This window comes from Corticium candelabrum, chromosome 16 (assembly GCF_963422355.1).
Source record: "Corticium candelabrum chromosome 16, ooCorCand1.1, whole genome shotgun sequence".
NCBI classification, from domain to species: Eukaryota; Metazoa; Porifera; class Homoscleromorpha; order Homosclerophorida; family Plakinidae; genus Corticium; species Corticium candelabrum.
Window position 1 is genome coordinate 3,135,307 of NC_085100.1, and position 24,544 is coordinate 3,159,850.

Here is a 24,544-nt window from a genome sequence, read left to right on the forward strand (position 1 = left end):
ATCGTGTCTGAGGCGGCAATCGTTTCTGTTGAAGGTGCAATTTCTTCTGTAAACCTAACCTAATGACTGTGACCGGCGTAAAATCCATCCAGAAACGACTCGTAATGCGTCATGCTCCAAGTGCAATGAAGCTGATGAACGCTTAGTCTGTCTCCATGACAGTACTCACATCGGCTCGTCTGGCTGCTGTTGTCGCTGTCGCCCCATCACCGTTTCAGGTACTTCCTACTTTAATAGACTCTCACAGGTGTTGATTAACTGTCGGCTTGTGAGCACAGCTAAAGACACGCTTGTGATGTGTTAGTTTTCAGACATACTGATGACTGCGTTCTGGCTTCGCATGGCAGCACCGATCAAGCAAATTGGACAACCACGTTCAAGTCAACAGAAGCAGAGCACCCACGGTGGACTACGTTAGATGAGGAGAACGCAAACAATTCAATGAAAAGAACGTCCTACAACGTGAGCACGATTGAATGCCTACTTGAAGTGTAGAGAACTGAATCAATGACATTCTCGGTTTTAATCAGGTTAGTTCTGAACGAAATCTTGTTGAATGGCACACAGCTAAAGAGTTCAAGACATTAATTCTAAACGATTCAATGAACAGTAACAACCTTAGAATGTGTCCTGTTGACGTGACCGCACAGGACTCGCTGGTGACCTTATTCAACAGGACGTAAGGATCGAGCTACCGTTGCAGACAGCCGGTTACAGTAACCCGTAACTTGTCTTCCTAGACTACACGCCACGTGGTATGGTCTTGATTTCCGTCATCTTCAACTTCATGGCCACGTCATTTTGTCCGTGATGGCCACTTCGGCTGTCGAACTTGCCTCAATTACCGTCAGCTGATTTATCTAACCCATTAATTCTGTTTGTACAGTAATGGTGATGTTGCTGTTGTTGTTGTACTGTATGCAGGTGCAATGGAAAGCTGTCAATGCAATATCAAAACAGCTAAAGATTGAAAGCGTCGTCAACAGCTGGAACCTCTCCATCATTCCGGTTAACGACACTTTCTTCATGCCCGTAGACAGATTCAGAGAACCAGTAGACATGCGTTTTCTCTTCACGAGGAAGCAAATGACCGGAAAGGCCACCGGATGTGACATGCAGTCTTGGAGTGCGAACTTGGAGTACCGCAAGTCAACGGTACCCATTGGTGGATGGATTCCAATAATGTATGCACACTCGCAATATCACGTCGGTACTGGTCATCAGTACCTGTTGATTCAAGATGCTGTAGATGCCGCTAAACCAGACGCAACGATTATACTCCATCCTGGATCTTACAGTGGACGAGTCGTCGTCAGCAAGGCGGTGCGCATTCAGTCTTCGGGTGATGTCCAGTCGACAATTGTGACCGGTTCGTGGGAAATCAGAAATGACGTTATAGTATCAGGAATTACGTTTTTCATTTCTCACCATATGTGTGCTCTGTATGTCGACAGTGGTAGGACTACTGTAACAGACTGTACCATCATTGGACCGTATCGTCGTGTAGGTCGGAGACAAAGCATTGGAATCAAATTTGGTCAAACCGTGGAAAAGCCTTTCGTCTTCAACAACAAATTTTCCTCTTGGCATCGAGCGGTGGAGCTGCTTGGTGGAAGCTACGACGGAGCGATTGTCGGTAATGTGTTTGAGGATAACGAGCGAGCGTTGGTTGTGGAGCATGCGGCAAGATTGACAGTTGAACGAAACACGTTTGTAGGGAACCACTACGGGTTTGATCTTTCAGAGGAAGTTGGATTTTCGTACAATATAACGATTCGCAGAAACAAATTCGATAGAAACAGGAAGTCTCTTCGTCATCTGGTGTGGAGTTGGATAGGTACCGCGATGCGGGAGAAAATCGATGCCAGACACAACTTCTGGGTCCAAGGAAGACCGACCACAGCTGCCTCCTACTGGGAAGATGGTGACATTTATCCTGGTGTGAAGGGTCTTCGAGGGTTTCTAGTTGATCCTGTGTTGGACGAGATGGTATCTGCTGTAGATTTCCCACCAGTTGCTGCCCTCAGCACACGTGGAAGATGTGATGTCCGTTGGACTGGTAAACGGTGGTTTGTACAGCCTGACGCCTTGTCTTATGCTGTTGCTATTGCACCTCGACACTCTGTGATTCATGTTCATCCAGGAAGCTACCATGGCAGTATAGTGATCAACAAGAGTGTGACAGTGGCTGCTACCGGTCAAATATCTAAAACTGTTTTCCACGGTCAGTTTGTGATCACGAGTGGTGTTCAGGTGAGGATTGTAGGGCTAACTATTCAAACAAAGAGAAACAATGCTATCACTCTGAAAGACCAGGGCAGTATTCTCACTGTAGAGAACTGTGTATTCCTCTATGATTCTGCAAATTCATACAAGCTGTCTCAGTCAGTGGCTTTGGAAGTCGATTCAAGCGCAAAAAACAGCATTCTGTTGCTCAGCAGTGTTCGATTCACCGGTTGGACGTCATCCGTCTATGTAAACGGCGCTTTGTCAACCATCTCCATTCATCACACAGACTTTTCAGACTGCAGCAAAGCTGTTGAGATGGTAGATCCCGCAACTGTCAATTTTACGGACAACAGTTTGATGAACTGTCGAGAAGGTATCGTAGTTCTTGCACACAGTCCAACTCAGTCAAAGTTTCACCTATCGCGAAACAATTTCATTGAAGTAGCGAGAACGGTGTCCATACAAGGAAAGACACTGACGCACTTTTGGACGGCCGACAAAAACTTCTGGTTCCCGGCAGCAACGCTGGCCGTTTCTGTTTTGATGGATGATAGATCAAGTAATGACATATTGTCACCATTGTTGGAACGGCAGCTGAGACTGAACCAGTCTGCGACAAAGAATGTATTTGTTCCTCACACCTATTCGCCAGTCCATTCCGTCTTTGCCATCAACGCGGGATTTCAGTATATTCAAGATGCAGTCCGATTTGCTAACCCATGGGACACGGTTGTAGTTCGGTCAGGTGTGTATTCTAATGCACATGTTCACATCACCAAGGCTTTGAAGATGACCGGAGAGGGTTTGCCCGTTTTACTTGGCTCCATCACAGTCTCTCATAGTCACGTGATTCTTGCTGGTTTGAAGGTCCATTGTGTTTCAGACTGGCAACACAATGCAAGTTGCATCCATGTTGATATGGGTGTCTCACACGTTACCTTTATTGACTTGCACCTTAATGGATCGACCAATCAAAACGTCACAGGAATACGTGATGGTGGCCAAGGTTCAGTTCGCTTTGGCCTATTCTCCAGTGTCTTCGTACAGTTTCAAACTGCAGTTTATCTTCCACGGTTCACGGAAAATGTCATAATCGAAGGCAATCAGTTTGTGTCCTGCGACAGAGCTGTTGTAGTGCATAGCAATAGCAGTGCACGAATACAAGGAAATGAGTTTCAAAGTGGATGTAAGGTGGTAATCAAGAGTGCTAAATATACGTCGAAGTCCCGTGTAGTTGTAGGTCACAACAACTTTGGTGTGGGTAGTTTGATAGTGTACGAAGGCACTGCGGGCAAAACTGGCGTCCACAAAAATTACTGGGCCGAGTACTCATCTCTGACTAACTTGATTTCCGTGCGACCACTGCAGTTGCCTCAACCAGCCGATCTAGCAACTTTCAGACTCCAAGCTGCTGCTTGTTTCAAATACGAGGGAATTCAGATCTTCAACGTTGCTCATGGTTAGCGCTCTAATCCACTTTGTGTTTTATCTCTGTTGAATACGGTGTGTATTCTAGACGCCCCGACTCTTCCGAAAAACTCTTTATGGCCGGACCGTCTCGTTGTTGCTGCTGGAGCGTCTCTACGACTAGTAGCTGCTGTTGAAGTCAGAAATCAGATGTGTGCGTCGAACATGGTGTGGTACGAGTGGAAACTAAACGATAGCATTATCCAGGTTGGAAGAAGTCCAGTACTTCTTATTCGCAATGTGGCCACACATCAGCAAGGACAGCTTTCCTACACTGCCTTGACTGACGGAGGTTCAGTGACGTCCCCACCGACCATGATCGGTAAGTTGAGGCTTGATACTCAAGACAAATGTAGTTGCATTGCATTTTCACATTGCAGTTGTGAGATTCTGTAGGAGAGGAAGTCCCAGTTTATCCCACTTACTGTACGACGTGATGGTTGTTGAAGGTCGAGCTTTTTCGTTGAGGTGTCCGATTTGTTTTGCCTCTGTAGTAGCGAATCTGAACGTGACGTGGCATAAAGACGATTCGTCTCAACCCAGCTTCTCCGGCTTGGTATGGAAGATAACAACTGCAGTAAAGCAAAACGAAGGACGATATCATTGCAAGGTTGTCTACTCAGGACAGACAATAGTTTCGAATGCTGCAAGAGTAACCGTGGAAGGTGAGACCATTTGTTACGTAACATCGGAAACCAGGACCCGTGAGGGTAGGGTGGAAATCAGGGATCACGGACGCGGATTCACGGATCATTTACCTGAGACCGTCAGAGAACACTCGTGCGCGTCGCCCTTCTACTGAATTCAGTTAGTCTCGTGTAACCAGACCGTAGATGGACATGTGCACAGTTGGTTTCATCGCCGATTTCGCTTCGGTACTTTTATAAGTACTTGTTCCGTTGCTCAGCTTGCCTCCAACCGCGTGGACGAAGACTATGCAGGCAGCTGTTTGGTGCTTCCTTCTCATTACGACGCGTAACCGCCGTTCCTGTTTGGTGCTGTCACTGTTGAGCGGCTTAGTGCGGTTGCTTCTCGTTGTATTCTGAAAAGATGTTGATGAGCTGTCGGTTCCAAATGGACGAGGATCTTTCAGCTGACAGGAATCAGGCAAGGCACGGGTCAAGTAAACAGATGGTGCGACTACAGCTACAGTCTAGCTCAAGAATCTAGCTGGAAAACTGACAGGCGCGGTTCCCGGACGGTGTCAGGTAATCATCCGTACGCGTCAATCCGCGTCCGTGATCCGTGTTTACAAACCAACCTTCCGGTGACATCTTTGTTTCTAACTGTTTTTCTGTCGTATGGGAGTTTGATGATCCCACGTGCATGTCTGTACCTTCCATACAGGAAAACCTCGGTTCATCGGTCGGACTCGACTGAGGGCAGAAGAAAACAGTCCACCCGGAACGCCAGTTGGTGACGCAGTCTCTGCCGTTGACAGTGATATCGGACAAGTCTTGCGGTATCAGATCTCCGGAGGTTCGGGAAAGCTCCATTTTGCAATCGATCAGAAATCAGGTCAAGTTTTCGTAGCATCCTGGAATTTGGACCGTGAAACTACCGACTTGTATGATCTGATAATCACTGCTACTGACGACAGCATCTTCAACCACAGTACCGCAGTCAATGTGTCGATAGAAATCACGGATACAATCGATTCGCCTCCTCGATTTGCGGAAGACTTTGCTGTTCGGCGCATTTTTGAAGATGCCAAGAAAGGAACTCTTATTTATCGACCGACCGTAATGGACGACGACATGGAAGACTATGCGCGGATGGAACTTGTTGATGGTGATGACGACAAAAGTGTTTGCCGTAAGTTTATTTGGGATGCCGAAAGACAGGCTGTCGTGGTGTCTGGTTGTCCCTTCAACGTCAGCGATCGGTCAGTGTATGTGCTTACCCTCCAGGCAATCGATACCGCAAACTTGTCTGACTTTATGGTAATAAATGTAATAGTTGAAAGATTCGAAATTCTCTTCTCACCGCTCAACTATACCATCGAGTTGGAAGAGAACACAATTCCAGTCGAGTACATATTGCAAGTTTTCGTCCTTCCCGATGAAACGATCAACTCCACTGCGCTTGATTTTAGTCTCTCTGGACAGGGATATAAGCATTTTCGAGTAGACAGCCAAGGAAAGATTTTCGTTGTTCACCCGGTTGACTTTGAGCAGTCAATGAAATACAGCCTATCTGTGTCAGCATATGATGGTCGAATGGTGTCGAGAAACCCCGCAGAAGTAGTTGTTCTCGTCAAGAATGTCGATGACAATCCTCCCACGTTTCTCTGGACGTCTAGGAATGTTACAGTACGAGAAAACGCTCCACCGACGATGATTTTGGAAATACAGGCATCAGATCCGGACAGCAATTCCAACACTTTGTCTTTCAGTTTGTTGGACGAGAGTCTTCCCTTCGCCTTGAAGAAGTCAGGTGCGCCAAACAGAGTCGTTTTGTACAACACACAGTCACTCGACGCAGAGAAGACCGACCTCCACCATATCATTGTCACTGTTCACGATCAAGCCAACAACTCAGCAGTCGAACATGCTAAGATCACCGTGTTTGTCGAGGATGAGAATGACGAAGTACCCGTATTTCAGGTCGAGTTGTACGAAGCAGTGACGATGGAAAACACCAATGACGTAATACTGACCGTGCTAGCAGTTGATACAGACGTGTCGGAGAATTTCAGTAAGCTCGTCTACCGCATTATTGTCAAAGAGAACGTACCTCTAAGCATCGATGCCAACTTTGGTTCGATCACTTTTGATTACCCACATGATTACGAAACTGACGAAAGAAATTACAACTTTAAAGTGATTGCAACCGATCGTGGTGGTCGTGAATCGGTTCCAGTTGAAGTACTTATCACTGTAACAGACGTTAACGACAATGCTCCTCGATTTCATGGTCAGCTATTCCGGCAGGTTTATGTTTTAGAAAACACGCTGCCCGAGAAGCATCACCAAGAGACAGCCAACATCCTTTTTCAGCTCAAAGCGTTTGACGATGATGAAGTGTCTCGTTCGCTGGACTACATTGTTGAGGATTATTCTCATCTGTTTGCTGTCGATCATAACGGCTATCTCTGGTTGAAAAGGCCACTCGACTACGAAAATCAGTCGAGCTTCAACGTGAGCGTGTCTGTGTCTGATGGAGAACTGATGGCAGTGGATCCGGTGATTGTTCACGTGCAAGTGGTCGATGTAAATGAATATTCACCCTTCTTTTCTAGACGTCACTTCTCCGCGTCCGTCAAGGAAAATACATTCCCCACAGGTCGCTGGCTCAACGTCTCTGCAGCAGATGCCGACGGTGGACAATTTGGTCAAGAATTGGTTTATGACATAGAGACAGCGGAGCATAAAGAGCTATTTGTTATCAACAGTAAAGGGGTCGTGAGTCTGACAAGACAGCTTGACTTCGAAAGCGATTCACGTAACGTATCCTTCATATTGACTGTGTCTGATTCAGGGAACAGATCAGACTCTGCAATTGTCAATATAATTGTCCTAGATGAAAACGAATTCTCACCCGTTTTCAACTCGAAAAGCTACCATATCTCACTTCCCGAGAATCGTCCAGAAGCGGATGTCCTACTAAAGGTTAAGGCCTACGACAGAGATGGTGGTGAAGTATTTGGTTCTGTGCTATATTATCTAGAAAGAAAGGAAGTGCCGTTTACGCTTGATCCTAAAACTGGGTACCTGTTTGCTTCAAGGAGTTTTGACTTTGAAGCAGAAACAACACTACACTATAATCTCGTTGTACGAGTCAGTGACGGAGGTGGGCGCTCAGACTACTGCACCGTTTCAGTTAGCGTAACGGATGTGAACGAGTTCAACCCGTATTTTGAGGACCACTTACTTACTCTGAATCTTTCAGAGAATGTAGCAGTGGGAAGTGTGCTCGTATTAGTATCGGCCAATGACGAAGACGGCGGCAACGTGTACGGTACCATCCGAAATTATACCGTCGTCTTTAACGCGCCAATTTCCAGGGCACCGTTCATTGTACACGCTGACGGGAATCTGGTTCTAAATCAAAATTTGGATTTCGAGAATGGCGACCGTTTCTTTCGAGCAGAAGTAGTAGGGTACGATGGCGGCGGCTTACCGACCTCTCAGTCACTACTGCTACATGTCACTGTCCTCAACGTCAATGACAACGCGCCTTACTTTAAAACGACATTGTTCAACTTCACAGTTGTAGAGAATATGATTCCGACCGATCCAATTGGTTTCCTTCAAGCAACTGATCCAGACGGTAATTTGAGCTTCTTATCGTATGTGGTACACGAAAGAGTAGATAACATGTCATTGGACGTGAATTCGAGTGGAGCTGTAACTCTAATCAGTGCCCTTGACTACGAATCGAGTAGTTCCGTGGTCTTCAACGTTACGGCAAATGACGGAGTCTTTAAATCCACTAATCTGGCTATGGTTGTGATCCACGTCCTTCCGGTGAACGATCGAGCACCTAATTTCTTAGTGACACATTACACAGAAAGCTTGCAAGAAAACGCTCCTCCGGGAAGTCTCAATCTTTCCATTCGTGCCGTCGATTCGGATCGACGGGGACACAAAAACGAAGGTGGAATAATCAAAGCGTACCGGATATTGGAGACTTCTTTACCATTTCAAGTAACGACTCTCAACCAGATAGGATACATCACCAATACACACGTCTTTGACTACGAAGAAGACAAGCATAGCTACTCGTTTACCGTTGCTGCCGTCGACGAGGGAGACTTAGTCTCTGCAGTACCTGCTCAGGTTGTCATCACGATTACTGACAAAAACGATCACAGGCCCGTGTTTGCTCAAAAAGCTTATCGTGTAGAAGTCGACGAGGGAGACACCTTTAGAATCTCAGTCAAAGCTTACGACGCCGACAGAAGTCCTGACTACAGTCTGGTGGAGTATGAGCTCGTCTCTCCGGATCCACGAATCAAATTGTGGCGGAACGGAACGATTGATGGAGTTGGACCGTTTGACTACGAAACTCCACCTAATATCATTTATGCGTCTGTCGTCGCTAGAGACATGGGTGGGCTGTCGGATACCGTGACAGTAAAGGTAATCGTTTCTGATGTCAACGACCATCCACCTGTGTTCAATCAAAGCGTCTACAGGGTGTCGGTCCCCGAGTCGACGACGATTCATTCGGTTATCTTGACCGTACACGCGATCGATCTCGACGCGAGTCCTCAGTTTGGTGGAGAAATTATGTACTACACAAATGAGACCGAACAATTGTTTCTTGTTAATTGGCATACAGGTGATATTTATCTGGCAACAGAGCTGGACTACGAAAGCGGAGTGATGGTGTATCGAACAACACTCGTTGCACGTGACCAAGGCGGGTTGTCCGGTACGGCAGTGTTGGAAGTCGAAGTCGTCGGAGTCAACGACAATCGTCCTGTATTCATCGAAAATATGATTTCTATTGAGGTGGTAGAAAGCAACATGCAAACGCTCGACAAGGAACGTAAGCAGATAGTGGCTCAGTTGACGGCTACTGACCTCGATGGAGACGCGGTCTCGTTCGAACTCGCAGGCGAAGACAGCGTGCCGTTCTCTATCGAATCAAACGGATCGGTTGTTCTTTATGATAATATCGATTATGAGACGCACGATCACTATCACCTCTTCGTATATGCCACCGACGGAGAGTTACGATCGCAGCGTCCGGCATTCCTCAACATTATAGTTATCAATGTGAATGACAACAAGCCAATATTTCAAAAGTTGAGGTACGTTTCAAAAGTGTACGAGAACACAGAACAGGGCAATCCCTTGTTCCAACTGAAAGTGTTTGATCCCGACGGAAACCTGACCCGGATTTCCTATGTTGTCCGCGGTGGTACTATAGGACCCGTGGAAATTAATGAAGAGGGAAGTGTGTACCTTAACGACGTTTTGGACTATGAAAGTTTACCGGAGGCTGAGCTCATTGTGTTTGCATACGATGGATTGTTCATCTCCGAAGTGGGCGCACTCATCAGAGTAGAGGTAGTGAACACTAACGACAACTGGCCCATTTTCGATCCCACTTTCTATAACGTTACGATTAAAGGAGATCTTGCGGCACAGAGTATTCGAGTGCTTCTAAAGGCAACAGACGAAGACATGGACGATATTGATTCAGTGCAAAGTGGAAGCGGGAGTGGGAGTGGGAATGGGAGTGGAGGAAGCAACGGAGATGATCAAGATCAAGAAACATTTACAAACCTCAGCCATGCTTATGGCCAAATTATGCGTTACGAATTTTGAAGACACTGACTTGTTCAAAGTCGATTTCGATGTCGATACAGGATTTGGTATTTTGACAAACCCGTTTTACATTCCCTATAATCATCTAGAAAATATGCTACCTTTCACATTGAAAGTTCACGCATACGATGGAGGAGGTTTGAGATCTTCGGACCCCGCCATAGTAAGAATTCGCCGTCATCATAACCCCCAGAGCAAGACAGATACCGAATTCTCACCAGTATTTGAATTGGAGCAATACTACAAGGAGATACCAGAGAATTCGACCGGCGTTGTGTTTACAATATACGCAGTGGACAGTCGCCACGGTCAACCATTAGCCGAAGGACTCGTACGATACTCTATTTCTGATTCACCATTCGCGATTGATCTGTGGAATGGAACAATTAGTTTGAAAGAGATGCATTACCTCGACTACGAAGAAGGAAGGAACTTTTACAATCTCACCGTTACCGTATCGACCGCTTCGAACATCAGAACATCTGCCCAAGTCGTTATCGTCGTGGTAGACCGAAACGACCATTACCCTTTGTTTGGAAATCTCAGCTACTCCATTGCAGTTGCAGAGTCGTTACCGGTAGGCACGTCCATCTTGAAGTTGACAGCAAAAGATGACGACTTGAGCGAAGAGTTTTCCACCATAGCTGAGTATAGTATTGTCAATGCTTCTGTTGAAACACTGCCATTTCGAATAGACTCAAAGACTGGGTGGTTAGTTGTAATCCAGCCTCTTGACTACGAACTAGGACGGCGCAATTACAATTTCACAGTAAAGGCAGTCGATATAGGAGGACTGTCGGGCTTAGCTGCTGTTCGAGTTGACGTTCTAGATGTCAACGATGCTCCACCTTGTCCCTCAGAACGTCTATACCACGTCGTTATCAAACCAAGCACTACCAGAAACGACGTGCTGAATAGAATCACCGTCGACGACAAAGACGGATATTCCGACGACATGAAGCTGTACTTCTTTCCCGCCACTGAGCTTCTTGTCGTCAATCCTAAGGGAGAAATATTTGTCAACAAACCACCCCACATGTCTCTAAGTCTTCACGTTTTGGCTGTAGATGGCAACTTGTCGTGTCCATCGATGTCTGACCTAGTCGTCACAGTGTTCAAGTATGATGTCATCATGCCCGTTTTCAAGTATACTTTTTGGAATGCGTCTGTAAAGGAAAACAGTAAAGCTGGTGAATGGATGGTTATCCTTGAAACAACAGGCGACAGCCCTTCTCCAGATTTAGGTTTCTACGTCGACGGTTGGACGGGTAATAAAACGTTTAAAGTGGTAGCCACTGAAATGCGTGTTTCTCTCACAAACATCCGATCTCTGGATGCAGAGAGCGACCCAATGTACTCGGAGTTGACGGTCACTATGTTCAATAAGTCTGAACCACTAGTCAACTCGTCATGTGTCGTCACTTTGCAGTTGATTGACGAGAACGAGTATGACCCTGTTTTTATCGCCGATCGTTATAACGTGACAGTCACTGAAAACTCGCTAAACACCAACATTTTTCTGCTGGCTACGGACGCCGATTACAGCGAAAAATATAGCAAGCTAACGTACAGCATTGCGTCTATGGACGATGTCAATCTTCCATTTGCTGTGAACGCAGAAACAGGAGAAATTCGGTGCACGCGACCGCTGGACTACGAATCCGATCGACATTATTTCAATTTCTATGGGATAGCGGCTGATCATGGTGATCGACAGTCGAGTGTGCTGGTAACTGCGTACTTGCACGATGAAAATGAGTTTACTCCAGCGTTCGAGAAAACTGTCTATACGATAACGGTTCCAGAGGACACTGCGGTTGGTTCGGAGCTGCTAACCGTCGCTGCACAGGACGAAGATGGAAGCCGACACTTTGGTACGATTCGCAGCTACGCATTAGTGGAAAGCATCGAGACTTCTGGTATCTTTAGTTTTGCTTCGAGTAGTAGCACGATCGTTCTAAATTCACCGTTAAACTACGAGACACGACCAATAGAGTATCAACTGATCGTCACGGCTACGGACGGCGGCAACCTCACAGGATCGTGTACGGTGAGAATTGTGATAGAGGATACTCCGTCGGCTCCGTGCCCAATACGGAGATTTCAACAAGCGAGTGTGCCCGAAAACTCCGGCGAAGGTTTGGTGTTAGCCGTTGTTGAATTGGATAGCTATCCTAATGATATTTGGAATGTCGTGTTTACTCTTACGCAAGCAAACAAACACGTCGAACTAAGAAAAGGAGACCTCATTCTCAAGAATACGTTCGATTTTGAAAAAGTTCAGAGAGTAAATGTCTCGATCCTTGTGAGATACGGAAGACTCCTATGTCCGTTTGTCTCTGTCGTCTCTATTACTGTCTTAGATGTCAACGATAATTCACCCTATTTCTCTCAACCAGTATACGAAATTGAAATAGAAGAAAACGTAGAAGGACGTATACTAAGACTATCATCATCTGACATCGACAGTGGACTGTTTGGCGAGATAGTGCGGTACGAGCTCACATCGTCCGTCGATTTCTTTAATATTTCTACCGACGGTGATTTGATTCTTACGAGACCGTTAGACTACGACGACGAATCTGGCAGCATATTGTTCGCGATCTTTGTCACAGCTATCGATGGAGGTGGCATGGAGTCGCAAATTGCCGCTGAAGTGTTGGTCTATGTAATCAATGTCAACGATAATCCTCCTTATCTGCCGTCTAGTTTCTTCAATATTTTGTTGTATGAGAACAGGTCGTATGAAAACCAGTCTGTTCTCTACATAGCTGCTGATGACGTTGACGGAGATGACGTGTCTTTGGTATTTTCGGTGTCAAACCCATACTTTCATCTGTCTCCAGACGGTCATCTGTTTGTGATCGAAGAGTTGGATTACGAACGACAGGCAAAACATGTTTTGACAGCGATTGCAACAGACGGAAAGTACAACTCTACTGAAGAAGCCAAGATCATTGTAGATGTTAAAAACGTCAACGACAATCCACCCCGTTTCGATCGGGATATATATAAAGGCGGCATTGTCGAAAATTCTCCGAAAGGAACATTAGCTATTCAACTTCGTGTGTTTGACGATGACGTGAAGTGCGTGAATGAGGAAGAATGTAACTACAACGTAAGACTCTACCTGACCGAAACCGTGCCATTTGACGTATCTTTCAACGGTACAGTAGGAATTATATTCACTACAAGAGAGTTGGATTCCGAAACTGATCCGTGTTCGTTCCGTTTTGCGGTCAAGGCTAGTGATAGGGGAGGATTGGTGTCTACCAAGCAAGCAAACGTCCATGTCACTGTTCTAGACGAGAACGAATACAGCCCGGAGTTCAATGCCGACGTGTATTTGCTCAATGTTACAGAGAACAGCTTTCTTGATCGACTTCAAGTGACGGCCCACGATCGAGACGGTTGCGGTGTTTCGCAAGACATCCATTATCACATCGTACCTAAACAATCATTTCAAGTTTCACCCAGAGGTTTCGTAACCAACCGAATTCCGTTTGACTTCGAGACTATTTCTCGTGATCTGAACGTGACCGTAGTTGCTACCGACAATGGTGGATTAACGGGAGAGACTCTAATTCGTATTCGAATCACAGACGTCAATGAGTACCCTCCTATTTTCGACAAAAGCGTCTATTATTTCCACGTACCAGAAAATCAAAGTAATTTGGAATTACCGATTGGTCAAGTGATTGCTACCGATGCGGACGGAGGTGACGTCTTCGGAGCAGTTACTGGCTACACTATGCTTAATACGACACTCGTTCGGCCACCATTCCAAATTACTTCCGATGGCTATGTGTACTGTACAGAGATTTTGGATTATGAATCTCAGCAGTCTACGTACCAGTTTACCTTGGAAGCTTTCGATGGGGGTGGACGCTATTCGTCACCGACGGAGGTAGTAGTACGAGTACATAATATTAACGACATGGCGCCACAGTTTACGGATCGACATCAAACTGTGTACATCGAAGAAAGTGCCGTCATCAATACAACAATTGCTACGCTTACGGCATTCGACGAAGACAGAAACACAACAGCGTTCACGTTCGTCATAACCGACAAAGAACTCGCAGAGCGGTTCCTTGTTCGTCCCGATGGAAACATGGTCTTGTTGAAAATGCTGGATTACGAAGCCAAGCAAACGTATCACGTAACCGTTCAGGTCAGTGACGGTCTATTCTATGCCAAATTTCCCGCCAAAATCGTCGTCGAGGTCGTCAATGTCAACGATCACTCTCCCGTTTTCCCGCCCTTTTACAAACGCCGAATTCTGGAGAACACGCTGTCGGAACCAAACTGGCTGCAAGTAAAAGCAAAGGACGCAGATGCTGGACATTACGGAGAAATCACCGCATACAAAATTCTCGAAACCGACGTTCCCTTCCGCTTGAACGGCAAAGGCAAAGTCGAAAACATACGATCCTTCGATTACGAAAACGACCCTCGAACTTACGTGTTTACCATCGTGGCATTTGATAGTTTGGGATGGAACGGCTCCGTGCCGGTCATCGTCCAGGTCGAGGACGCCAACGATAACTATCCGTCGTTTAACTCCACCGTCTATAAAGCCAGCCTGCCCGAGAGTTCTCTGCCGGGAACGACGGTAACTCGCATGACAGCCGTCGACGCAGACTCGGACGCATTCGGACCGCTAACGTACACGTTTGTCGAAAACTCGACCGCTTTCGCAATCGATCCATTATCGGGAGTCGTAACAAGTCTGCAAACGTTCGACTACGAACGAGGCCAGCTCATGTACTCACTAGCCGTAATGGCCGTAGATGGGGGCGGACGGTGGTCGACCGTTCTCTTAATTGTAGAAATTATGAACATGAACGACCATGCTCCTGTGTTCAGACGAGATGAGTATAAGGTGTTGGTGCCCGAAACCACTTCTGTTGGTTCTGTTATTCTGAGAGTATTCGTGTTTGATAGAGACGAAGAGGTTGGTAACCACAAAGTCACATACGTCTTGTCCAGTCTGACCGCCTCTGGTGTCGCCGTAAATCGAACGCTGATTTCGATCGACCACTGGGGACTGGTTGTGTTACAACAACAACTCGACTATGAAACGATGCCGACTACATTCTACTATTTCCTTACTGCCATCGATTTAGAGGGCTTTGCATCAAAACCGGTCCCACTGACTATTGTCATAATAAACGAAAATGATTCACCACCTGTTTTCACAATCTTGAGCTACAGTATATCATTGAACGAGAACCTAGACCCAGATGCGGCTGGAACTATAGTACAAGTCAAAGCCGATGACTTAGATCAAGAAATATCACAAGTAGAGTATTTTATAGCCGACAATGAGTCCACCATATTCTCAGTCGATCAAGAAGGAAATGTGCTTCTACGGCGGCCACTGGATTATGAGCAAGAAGATCGGTACGTCATTACCGTGGCAGCATACGATGGTGAGCATTGGTCACCAGAGAATGCAACCGTTCACATTCGAATAACGGGAGAGAACGACAATCGTCCGGAGTTCTCAAAATCAGTGTACGAAGTGGACGTATATGAGGATACACTTCCCGGACGTCTGAACGTTACAATACTTGTAGTTGATAATGATAGACACGATCCGAGCCAGTCGTTTGATCACGGCCGTGTGAGCAGTTTTGTCATCCACCCGCCTGACTCTCCGTTTGAGGTCGTTCCGGGTACACGCTTCAGTCCACCCACGTTGGTACTATTGCGATCACTTGACTATGAGTCTGGCGTTGAACGGTACAGTCTCGACGTCACAGCATACGACGACGGTGGCTTATCATCTCTCAATCACGCTAAAATCTATGTCGACGTGATGGATGTCAACGAATTTCCACCTGAATTTGATGAGTACTCTTATACCGCCGAACTGCGAGAGAACACGTTTCCACAACCCCAACAGGGATATCCGGTAGCCGCACTTCTTTATATTAAAGCTCATGATGGCGACCGTGGTAGTCAGATCACTTACAATTTAAGCGATCACGTAGTTTCAAAGTTCGAGATAGACTCAAATGGATATTTGATTGTCAAGTCGACATTAGACTACGAGCACTCGGCCGTTGTAAACTTTAGCGTGACAGCTACAGATGGATTCTTCGTTTCAAGACCGGCTACGGTCGCTGTCAATGTTGTGAACGTAAACGACGAACCTCCACAATTCCTGGAAACGCTATACATCGCGTCGGTCAAAGAGAACACACTGCCTTTAGACCCTCTCGTATTTTTTAATGTATCCGATCCGGACGGGTACGAAAAACTCGAGTTTAACATGGAAAGTCGCAGATTACCGTTCAGAATCAACGCAAGAGGAGAACTCTTTTTGACCCGACCAGTTGATTTCGAGGCGAATCAGCAGTTTGTGTTTACTGTGTCTGTGTCTGATATGATTCAAAAGTCGTCACTTCCGGCTACCGTTGCGATCGACGTTATCGGTGTAAACGACAACTTCCCTGTCTTCAAACCGATAAAATACTTTGCTGAACTATCGGAACTTGATCCGTCAGGAACGATGGTCGTCGAACTGACAGCGACTGATGCAGATCTCGACGACCGACAAGAATCGGAGTTTAATAGAAACGGCAATCCCGGGGTTGTATCTCATTGTCGCTTCTCTGGCCATAATAGTACGATGCCGTTTCTGCTGAACGAACCATCAGAGATGGGCACGATTCGTGTCATAACATCACGCCCACTAGATGCAGAGACTGATCCCGAAGTATTTGAGCTGCTCGTTGACGCTTTCGATGGGAAGGGACTTCGTTCCAAATTTCCCGCACAACTTCGCATCAGGCTGTCGGATTCTAACGACAACAGTCCACATTTTGAACTACCGTACTATTCGACTGCTGTACAGGAAAATAGTCTTGACATGAATTTGACAGTGAAAGCTCACGATCTAGACAAGAGCGAGAGATGGAGTTCTGTTGTGTACAAGCTGGACAAACAAGACGGCTCTCTGTTTCAGATCGACACAGTTTCAGGTGAGATCACCCTAAAGCAGCCTCTTGACGCTGAGATACACCCGTCGACGGTTCTGTTTACAGCCGTCGCAACGGATAGTGGTAACCTGTCTTCATCTGTTAACGTCAGTGTGTCGTTAATTGACGTCAACGACGTTCGTCCTGTCTTTACCAGTTCAAGGTATATCGTAAGAGTAAAGGAGGATGCTGGCATGAACCATACCATCGCTCGCTTATCTGCATTCGATGGCGACAAGAACGAGCAACATTCCCAAGGTCTTACTTACCACATACCATTTCAGTCTTCCCAACAGTTTGTCATCGACCCCCAGAACGGAGACCTCTTTCTGAGAGAGAAGTTGGACTACGAGGAAGGACCACGGGAAATCACGCTGACCGTGGTAGCTCGTGATGCGGGAAATCTCACCGGTACTGCAGTTGCATCAGTAAGAGTGATGGACGTTAGAGACGTCCCTCCGTGCGCGTCCGAACGAACCGCGTCCGTTGCCGTCCGGGAAAACAGGCGGCCAGAAAGTCCTCTTACGCTTCAACCACACGTCACATCGGATGGCAACAAATCGGTTTCGTTCGAGTTGTCGGATTCCTATAATGACACTTTTTCGTTGGTAGATGGGGCCTTGTTCCTGCTGTCTCCACTAGATTTCGAGTTTCGCAGTCGATACGTTTTGAATGTGTTCATCAGTGACGACGAATTGGCGTGCCCCGAGCCTCTCGTCGTCACAGTTAACGTGCGCAACTTGAACGAACACCGTCCCAAGTTTTTAAACGAACGAAGAGAATTCTCGGTGTTTGAGAACAGAGAGGCCAACACAACGATCGGGTACGTTGTCGCAAGAGACTCGGACTACGGAGTATTTGGAAACATCGTCGACTATTGGCTGGATCCTGATAATGATACATTCGGTGTATCGTCCGACGGTCGCCTATATTTGCTGCGGTTCCTTGACTTTGAGGTGGATCCTATAGAATACGAGGTGGTCGTACGGGCTGTCGACGGTGGTGGTGATCTGTCCGAGAACGTTTGTAAGGTCACAGTTGCTGTCTTGAACGAGAACGATAATCGACCAGAGTGGCCTATGCCCTTTGTCAATTTGACTCTCACTGAAGCACAAAATATTACGTCACCAGTCCTCCGTCTCGCTGCAATCGATCGAGACGGAAATAGTCTCAAGTATCGTTTGAATAGATCCGACCCGACATTTTCTGTGTCCTCTACTGGCGACCTGTACGTGGTCGACGTCTTAGACTATGAAGCAAAATCTCATTTCCAGCTGGTAGCGTTCGCTACAGACGACTTGTACGAGTCCCTTCCGTTGCAAGTGGATGTCTTTGTGTTGAATGTCAATGATAATCATCCCTACTTTCTTCAGTCAGTAATCAACGCAACTGTATTCGAGAATAAAGCCGCAGGTACGTTACACCTGCAGTTTGCTGCCTGGGATGACGACATACAGACTAGCCAAGACCGTTCTGGATACCAAGAGTCGCTCACATTTTCGTTGAAACGACAGTCAGTCTCGATGCCTTTTAAAATCGTTCGTAACGGGTCGTTTTCCTACTTGACTAACAGTCGTGCTTTGGATTACGAAACAGATCGATGTCGCTATTTCATATTGGTAACATGTACCGACGCTGGAGGCCTCTCAAGCAAAGAGCCTCTCACTGTGATCATCACAATACAAGATGAGAACGAGCATCCTCCCGTTTTCGACCGAGATGTGTTCAATTTTACACTCAAAGAGCATACTCTATCTGCATTTCGGCTGCTAGCTGTTGACGGCGATCGCAACGAGTTCTGTGAGAGCAGTCCGGCGAGATCCCCGCGTTACTACATGTCTCACGTGACCAACACAACTCTAGTGACTTCAAAGGTTCCGTTCAGAGTCAGCACGATCGGTTACCTCCTGACGACAACATCATTAGACTACGAGAAGAACGACACACAGTACAGTGTTGTCGTCGTGGCTGTAGATTCGGGTGGCCTCGATTCTCGTGCTCTACTTCGCATCAGCGTCGAGGATGTCAACGAATTTGCGCCCCGTTTCCTATACTCTAGCTACAACTTTACAATATACGAGAACGCGCTACCGCAATCGGCGTCGGATTGGTACGTCAAAGCTGTCGACGACGACGGTGGATATACGTATGGTACCGTAACTACATACACCGTCATCACCAAAGACTCTGATTCGGCTCCCTTCGCAGTCGATGAGAGCGGGCGTGTGACTCCTAGAGAGCCACTGGATTACGAGGCTATCACTTACTTTCGCTTCGGACTTCAGGCATTCGACGGCGGCGGTCTCGGATCGAAAGAAGTCGCCGTCGTCAACGTCTTCGTGCTGAACGAGAACGACAACGCGCCCGTATTTCTACGTTCAGACTATTCGTTTGCGATCGAGGAAGACGCTCGCCTCGATACCACAATAGGCACTCTCGACTGGATCGACGCAGACGGTACGGAACAAGACATGGTGTTTACTGTTGTAGACGACGATTCGTCCGGACAGTTTTGGGTAGATCTCAATGGCTCCATCGTGGTCGGACAAGAATTGGACTACGAGACAAAAACAAACTACACGATATATGTTCGTATATTCGACGGAGTCTTTAATTCGTCTGACGTGGCACACGTGCGGATTGCGATAATCAACGTGAACGAACACGCTCCCGCCTTTTCGCATCACTACGTCCGAGCACTCGACGAGAACACCGTCGCTAACCACAGCTGGTTTGTTGTTACCGCAACAGATGCCGACTCCGGACTGATGGGTGACGTCGTCGAGTATAGAATCGTCCAAGATGTTCCGTTTGTTATCAATAATCTGGGAGTGGTAACAAACTCTCGAATGTTCGACTACGAAGCTGACCAACAGCATTTCGATTTTGCGATCACCGCTATTGATTACGGTGGGAAAAATGCATCAGTTTCGGCTACAGTGACATTAAATGATTTGAACGAGTTTCCACCTCGATTTGAACCGGATCGCTACTTAGCGAGTATAATGGAAAACACTCAACCGGAGAGCGTTTCTCTTACTGTCCTGCGAATAATTGACAACGACGGAAGCGACCGTTTTGGCGTCCGCTCTGTAGCTTTCTCTTTGTCAGACCCACTTGGTGCCTTTCACGTCGGTGCCAGGAGTGGGAGGATCGTGCACACGCGAAGGCTCGATTACGAAGCCGATCCGTCGTCTGTCTCATTGGTGGTGACGGCGCTCGACGGCGGAGGCTTGTCATCGACGGCGACCGTTACGGTTCATTTAATAGACGAGAACGACCACGCGCCGTACTTCCCCGGACCTACCAACGTCACAGTGGGATTTCCCGAGAACGAGACGATGAAGGACACTTTGGTTACTCAGGTGTTGGCGAGGGATGACGACGCTGGAGTGGCGTATTCCAAAATAACGGGATACCGTATAGAGTCTCTAGATCCTAAACGCAAGCAATTACCCTTTGTTGTCGATGCCACAGGTTCAGTGCGCTTACGGCGCGCACTCGATTATGAATCGGATCCTAGTTCGTTCAAATTCATGATAATGGCGGTCGACGGAGGCGGTTTGTGGTCGCAACCCGTTCGAATTGCGTTTAATCTCTACAACGTGAACGACAACCCTCCCGCCTTCTTACAAACTCGTTATGAAATCGCGGTACCAGAATCCACCATCCCCGATAACGTGAATCCATTACTACATTTTGGTGTATCAGACCGAGACGGCATCGGACGGCTAGTGTTCACGTTAAGAACCGACGCGACTAATCTTTTCTTTGTGACCAGTGCCGGAGACCTAATGCTACAAGAGCCTCTCGACTATGAAACTAAAAAATTGTGGGAGATAACCGTGATGGTCTCGGATGGCGAGTTGCAAGCAGAGAAGGATGCTATGGTTACAGTCAGAGTAAAAGCCGTCAACGAATATTCGCCAACGTTTGTTGAGAATGACGTCGTTGTCGAGATCGCTGAAAACGAACCTGCTGGCTCGACTATCGCCAAGCTTACCGCGGGTGATCGTGACGCGGACACGGACGAGCCCATTCTTCCTTGGCACGGCACAATTGTCGCTTTCTTTGTAGAGAACGCTGGCGTTCCCTTCCGAGTGGCGTCCATCTTCTTCCGGGTGTCGGAAAGAATCGCCGAGGCTGCCGTCATAACTACTCGACCTCTGGATTTCGAGACGGATACGCGTACGTTTGAGTTCACGGTAACGGCGTGGGACGGAGGTGGTAGGAAAGCATCCGTTCCCGCCAAGGTCACCGTCAGAGTAGTAGATATCAACGAGTACCGACCGGTAGTGTTTCCGGATCGATTTGTTGTAAACGTGATGGAAAACTCGCTCTCACGAGGCGAATTACTGCGAGTGAATTCCTCGGATCGAGATATTTTTCAGGTATTGACATTATCCGTATCTGGTTGCTCGAATTCGTTTACAATAAACAGTATGGGTGTTCTAATGCAACGGCTGCCTCTCGATTTCGAAACGTCGCCTCGATGTCTGTTACGTCTCGACGCATCGGACGGACAATGGAACGCGACACGCCCGGCAATGGTCACCGTAATCGTCGAGAACGAGAACGACAACGCGCCCGTATTTCTACAAAAGACGTACATGGTCAACGTACGCGAAAGTCAATTGCCACCATATCCAATCGTGCGGTTGTCAATCCACGATGCGGACGGTACCGACACTCACTTCAATTTTTCTACATCACCAGATATGTCGTCCATCGTTGCCATTAATTCCACTGGCGACATCTTTCTCTTGAAACCGCAAGACTACGAAGAGAAACAATTTATCGAGTTTGACGTCAGTATGTCCGACGGTGTCACCTCCGCCGACGGCGTGGCTCGCGTCACAATAAGCATCGTCGGTCTCAACGAGTACCCGCCCGAATTCGTTCTACTGTCTACGAATGTTTCGATCGACGAAGATGTCGATGGTGGAACAATAGTCGCTCGATTAAATGCGACAGACAATGATCGATGTCCGGTCTATGATAACAGCGGCAACTGCTCCATTTCTAGATGCGAATTGGAAGACGACGACGTGCCGTTCTACGTCTCCAGTAGCCGCAGCGGTACGTGTCTTCTAAAGTCTTCAAAATCGTTCGATTACGAGAGCGGAAACCGCCGGTATGACGTCGCAGTTTACGCTCTCGACGGACAAGGACTGCGATCGACGGTTCCGTGTCGTGTCGCCGTCTCAATCAGAGACGTCAACGAATTCAGTCCGGAGTTCAGCCGCCAGTTGTTCACGATCACGGTGCCGGAAGGCAAAGACTTCCAACTACGAGTTTCTGCCGAAGACAGAGACGGTGGCGAATCATGCGGGTCGGTGTCGTACCACCTTCCCGAAGATGTCGGAAACTTTACTATCGATCGCATCAGTGGCGTCATAAGACCGACGTACTCGCTTGACTACGAGACCACACGAGAGTTTGTTTTCAATGTCGTCGCTGCGGACATGTGCGGCAGCAGCAGCGTCGCAAAAGCATTCGTCTCGATAACCGACGAAAACGAGTACAGCCCGGAGTTCGATCGACGCGTCTACGTGATCGATATTCGAGAAGACGAGCCTCTCGGCGCCAGCGTATTCAATTTCACGGCGTTCGATCGCGACGGAAGCTCCGCTTACGGAGAAATCGTCAATTACCGACTAGTTCGATCGGATCGCTACTTGCCGTTTGCAATGAGTGCGACGGGTATGCTGTACGTGTCCGGTTCACTCGACAGAGAGACCGTTTCGGAATACTCGATGACGATTGAAGCTGTCGACGGAGGAAACCTAACCGGCACGGCAATAGTGAAAGCAGTAGTTAGTGACGTCAACGACAACCCTCCCATGTTTGACAACAGGCAATACTCGTTTAACGTGACCGAAAACTGTAAAGCTAAAAACGGTGATCGGTGTCTAGTTGGCTGGACAGTAGCTGTCGACGATGACTCTAATTCTTCTCTATCGTACTCATTGCACGGAGACGCTTTCATGTTCGTTATTGATGCGCACGGTCGTCTATCTGTACACCACTCTCTCGACTTCGAGACTCAATCCACGTATGTATTCAACGTGCGTGTGTCGGACGGCGCGTTTGAGGACTCCGTCACTGTGAGAGTGACCGTCATCGACGTCAACGACAACCCTCCATATTTCGATACATGTTTGACTGGCTGTTGTGAGGAACCGCCGTCCAGTCGATTTGTTGTGGTCCACGCGGATGTTGTAGAGAACTCGGTGAATCCACGTCCACTGCTAAGATTTACGGCGTGCGATCGTGACGGCGATCATCTAACCTACACTATACAACTCGAGACTGGAAATCTGTCTACTCTATTACTAAACATTGGAGACACCGGAGCTGAAATGTATCAGGTCGGTCCTGTCGACTATGAAACATATCCACAAATGGTGATATTATTGACAGCGACAGATGGGAGTTTCAATTCGAGCAACGCTTTGCGCGTAATCGTTTCCGTCGAGAATGTCAACGATTGCCGTCCGGTCTTGGATGTGCCGTCCGGTGCATTTTTGAACGAAAACGCGCCGCCTGACACGACCGTCGTCACCATCAAAGCGACAGACTGCGATACGGAGACCGGAGCGGTCGACATCTTCTCTCACATTGTGTCGATCGCGGTAACGAACGCGGTACCGTTCCGAGTCGTCGTCAATCGTACCGCGCAGTCCGTCGCAATCGTCAACACAGAGAGTCTAGATTTCGAGAAGGACACATCACACTTCGTAGTTCGACTTCAAGCGACGGACGTCGGCGGCCTACTCTCCGACACCAAAACTGTAACCGTACACCTACGGGACGTCAACGAGCATGCCCCTACGTTTACTGCCGAATCATATAGAACGACAATCAAAGAAAATGTAAGAGGCCTCGTACTTTCGATCGCAGCGCTGGACGCAGATGGAAGCGACAAGTACGGAAGAGTCGGATACCGTATAGTAGACACTAATTCACATGTGGACGTTTTATCCAACGGTAGTATAGTTGTGATTTCCTCTTTCGATGCTGAGCAGGATGAAAGCCCGTATATGCTTCAAGTGATTGCATTCGACGAAGGAGGTTTGTCTAGTACCGCCAACGTCACCATTAATGTAGAGGACGTAAATGATCATGAACCCAAATTTGGTAAGAGTAGCTACGACGTCGTGTACGGTGTGAATTGCTCACATCTGCTGACGGTCGAAGCTACAGACGGAGACAGAGATGCTCCCTTCAATTCTATTGTCGAGTATCGGATTATTGGCAATGTTCCTTTTGCAGTCGACAATATGGGAAATGTTTTCATCGACGGCGCTGTTGTTGTCGACCCAGAATTACAACGCAATTTTTCGTTTCACGTGGTTGCAGTGGATGGCGGAGGGTCGTCGAGCAAAGAAGTGAGCGTCCGAGTTAGGGTTCCGTCGGGTCGCCAGCACCTTGTGCCCTTGCTAAGTCAAGAGTCTGTAGCAGCGAGTATTAGAGAAGACGCAGCCTTGGGTTCTACGTTTCTGTTTCTAACAACGACAAATACGGATATCGACGTAGACGCCGTTACGTACCAACTCATGGACATGGCGTCTCCAT

The 24,544-nt window shown here is 47.4% G+C and overlaps 1 protein-coding gene and 1 long non-coding RNA gene across 2 annotated transcripts; one reads left to right on the plus strand and one right to left on the minus strand.

The window, feature by feature from the left end:
* Positions 1-389: 389 nt before the first annotated feature.
* Positions 390-715, minus strand: LOC134191729 (uncharacterized). The gene is made up of 3 exons (XR_009971849.1): positions 618-715; positions 485-548; positions 390-409 (listed from the first exon to the last, which is right to left on the minus strand). It is a non-coding gene; the product is annotated as an uncharacterized LOC134191729 (long non-coding RNA).
* A 95-nt stretch (positions 716-810) lies between these two features.
* Positions 811-24,534, plus strand: LOC134192511 (uncharacterized; the record flags this gene model as incomplete). Its single annotated transcript, XM_062661247.1, has 6 exons — positions 811-846; positions 925-3,688; positions 3,746-4,018; positions 4,077-4,361; positions 5,044-9,963; positions 10,019-24,534. Coding segments are annotated over exons 1-6 (22,794 nt in total), but the record flags the coding sequence as incomplete, so codon positions are not given.
* Between the last annotated feature and the right edge of the window lie 10 nt (positions 24,535-24,544).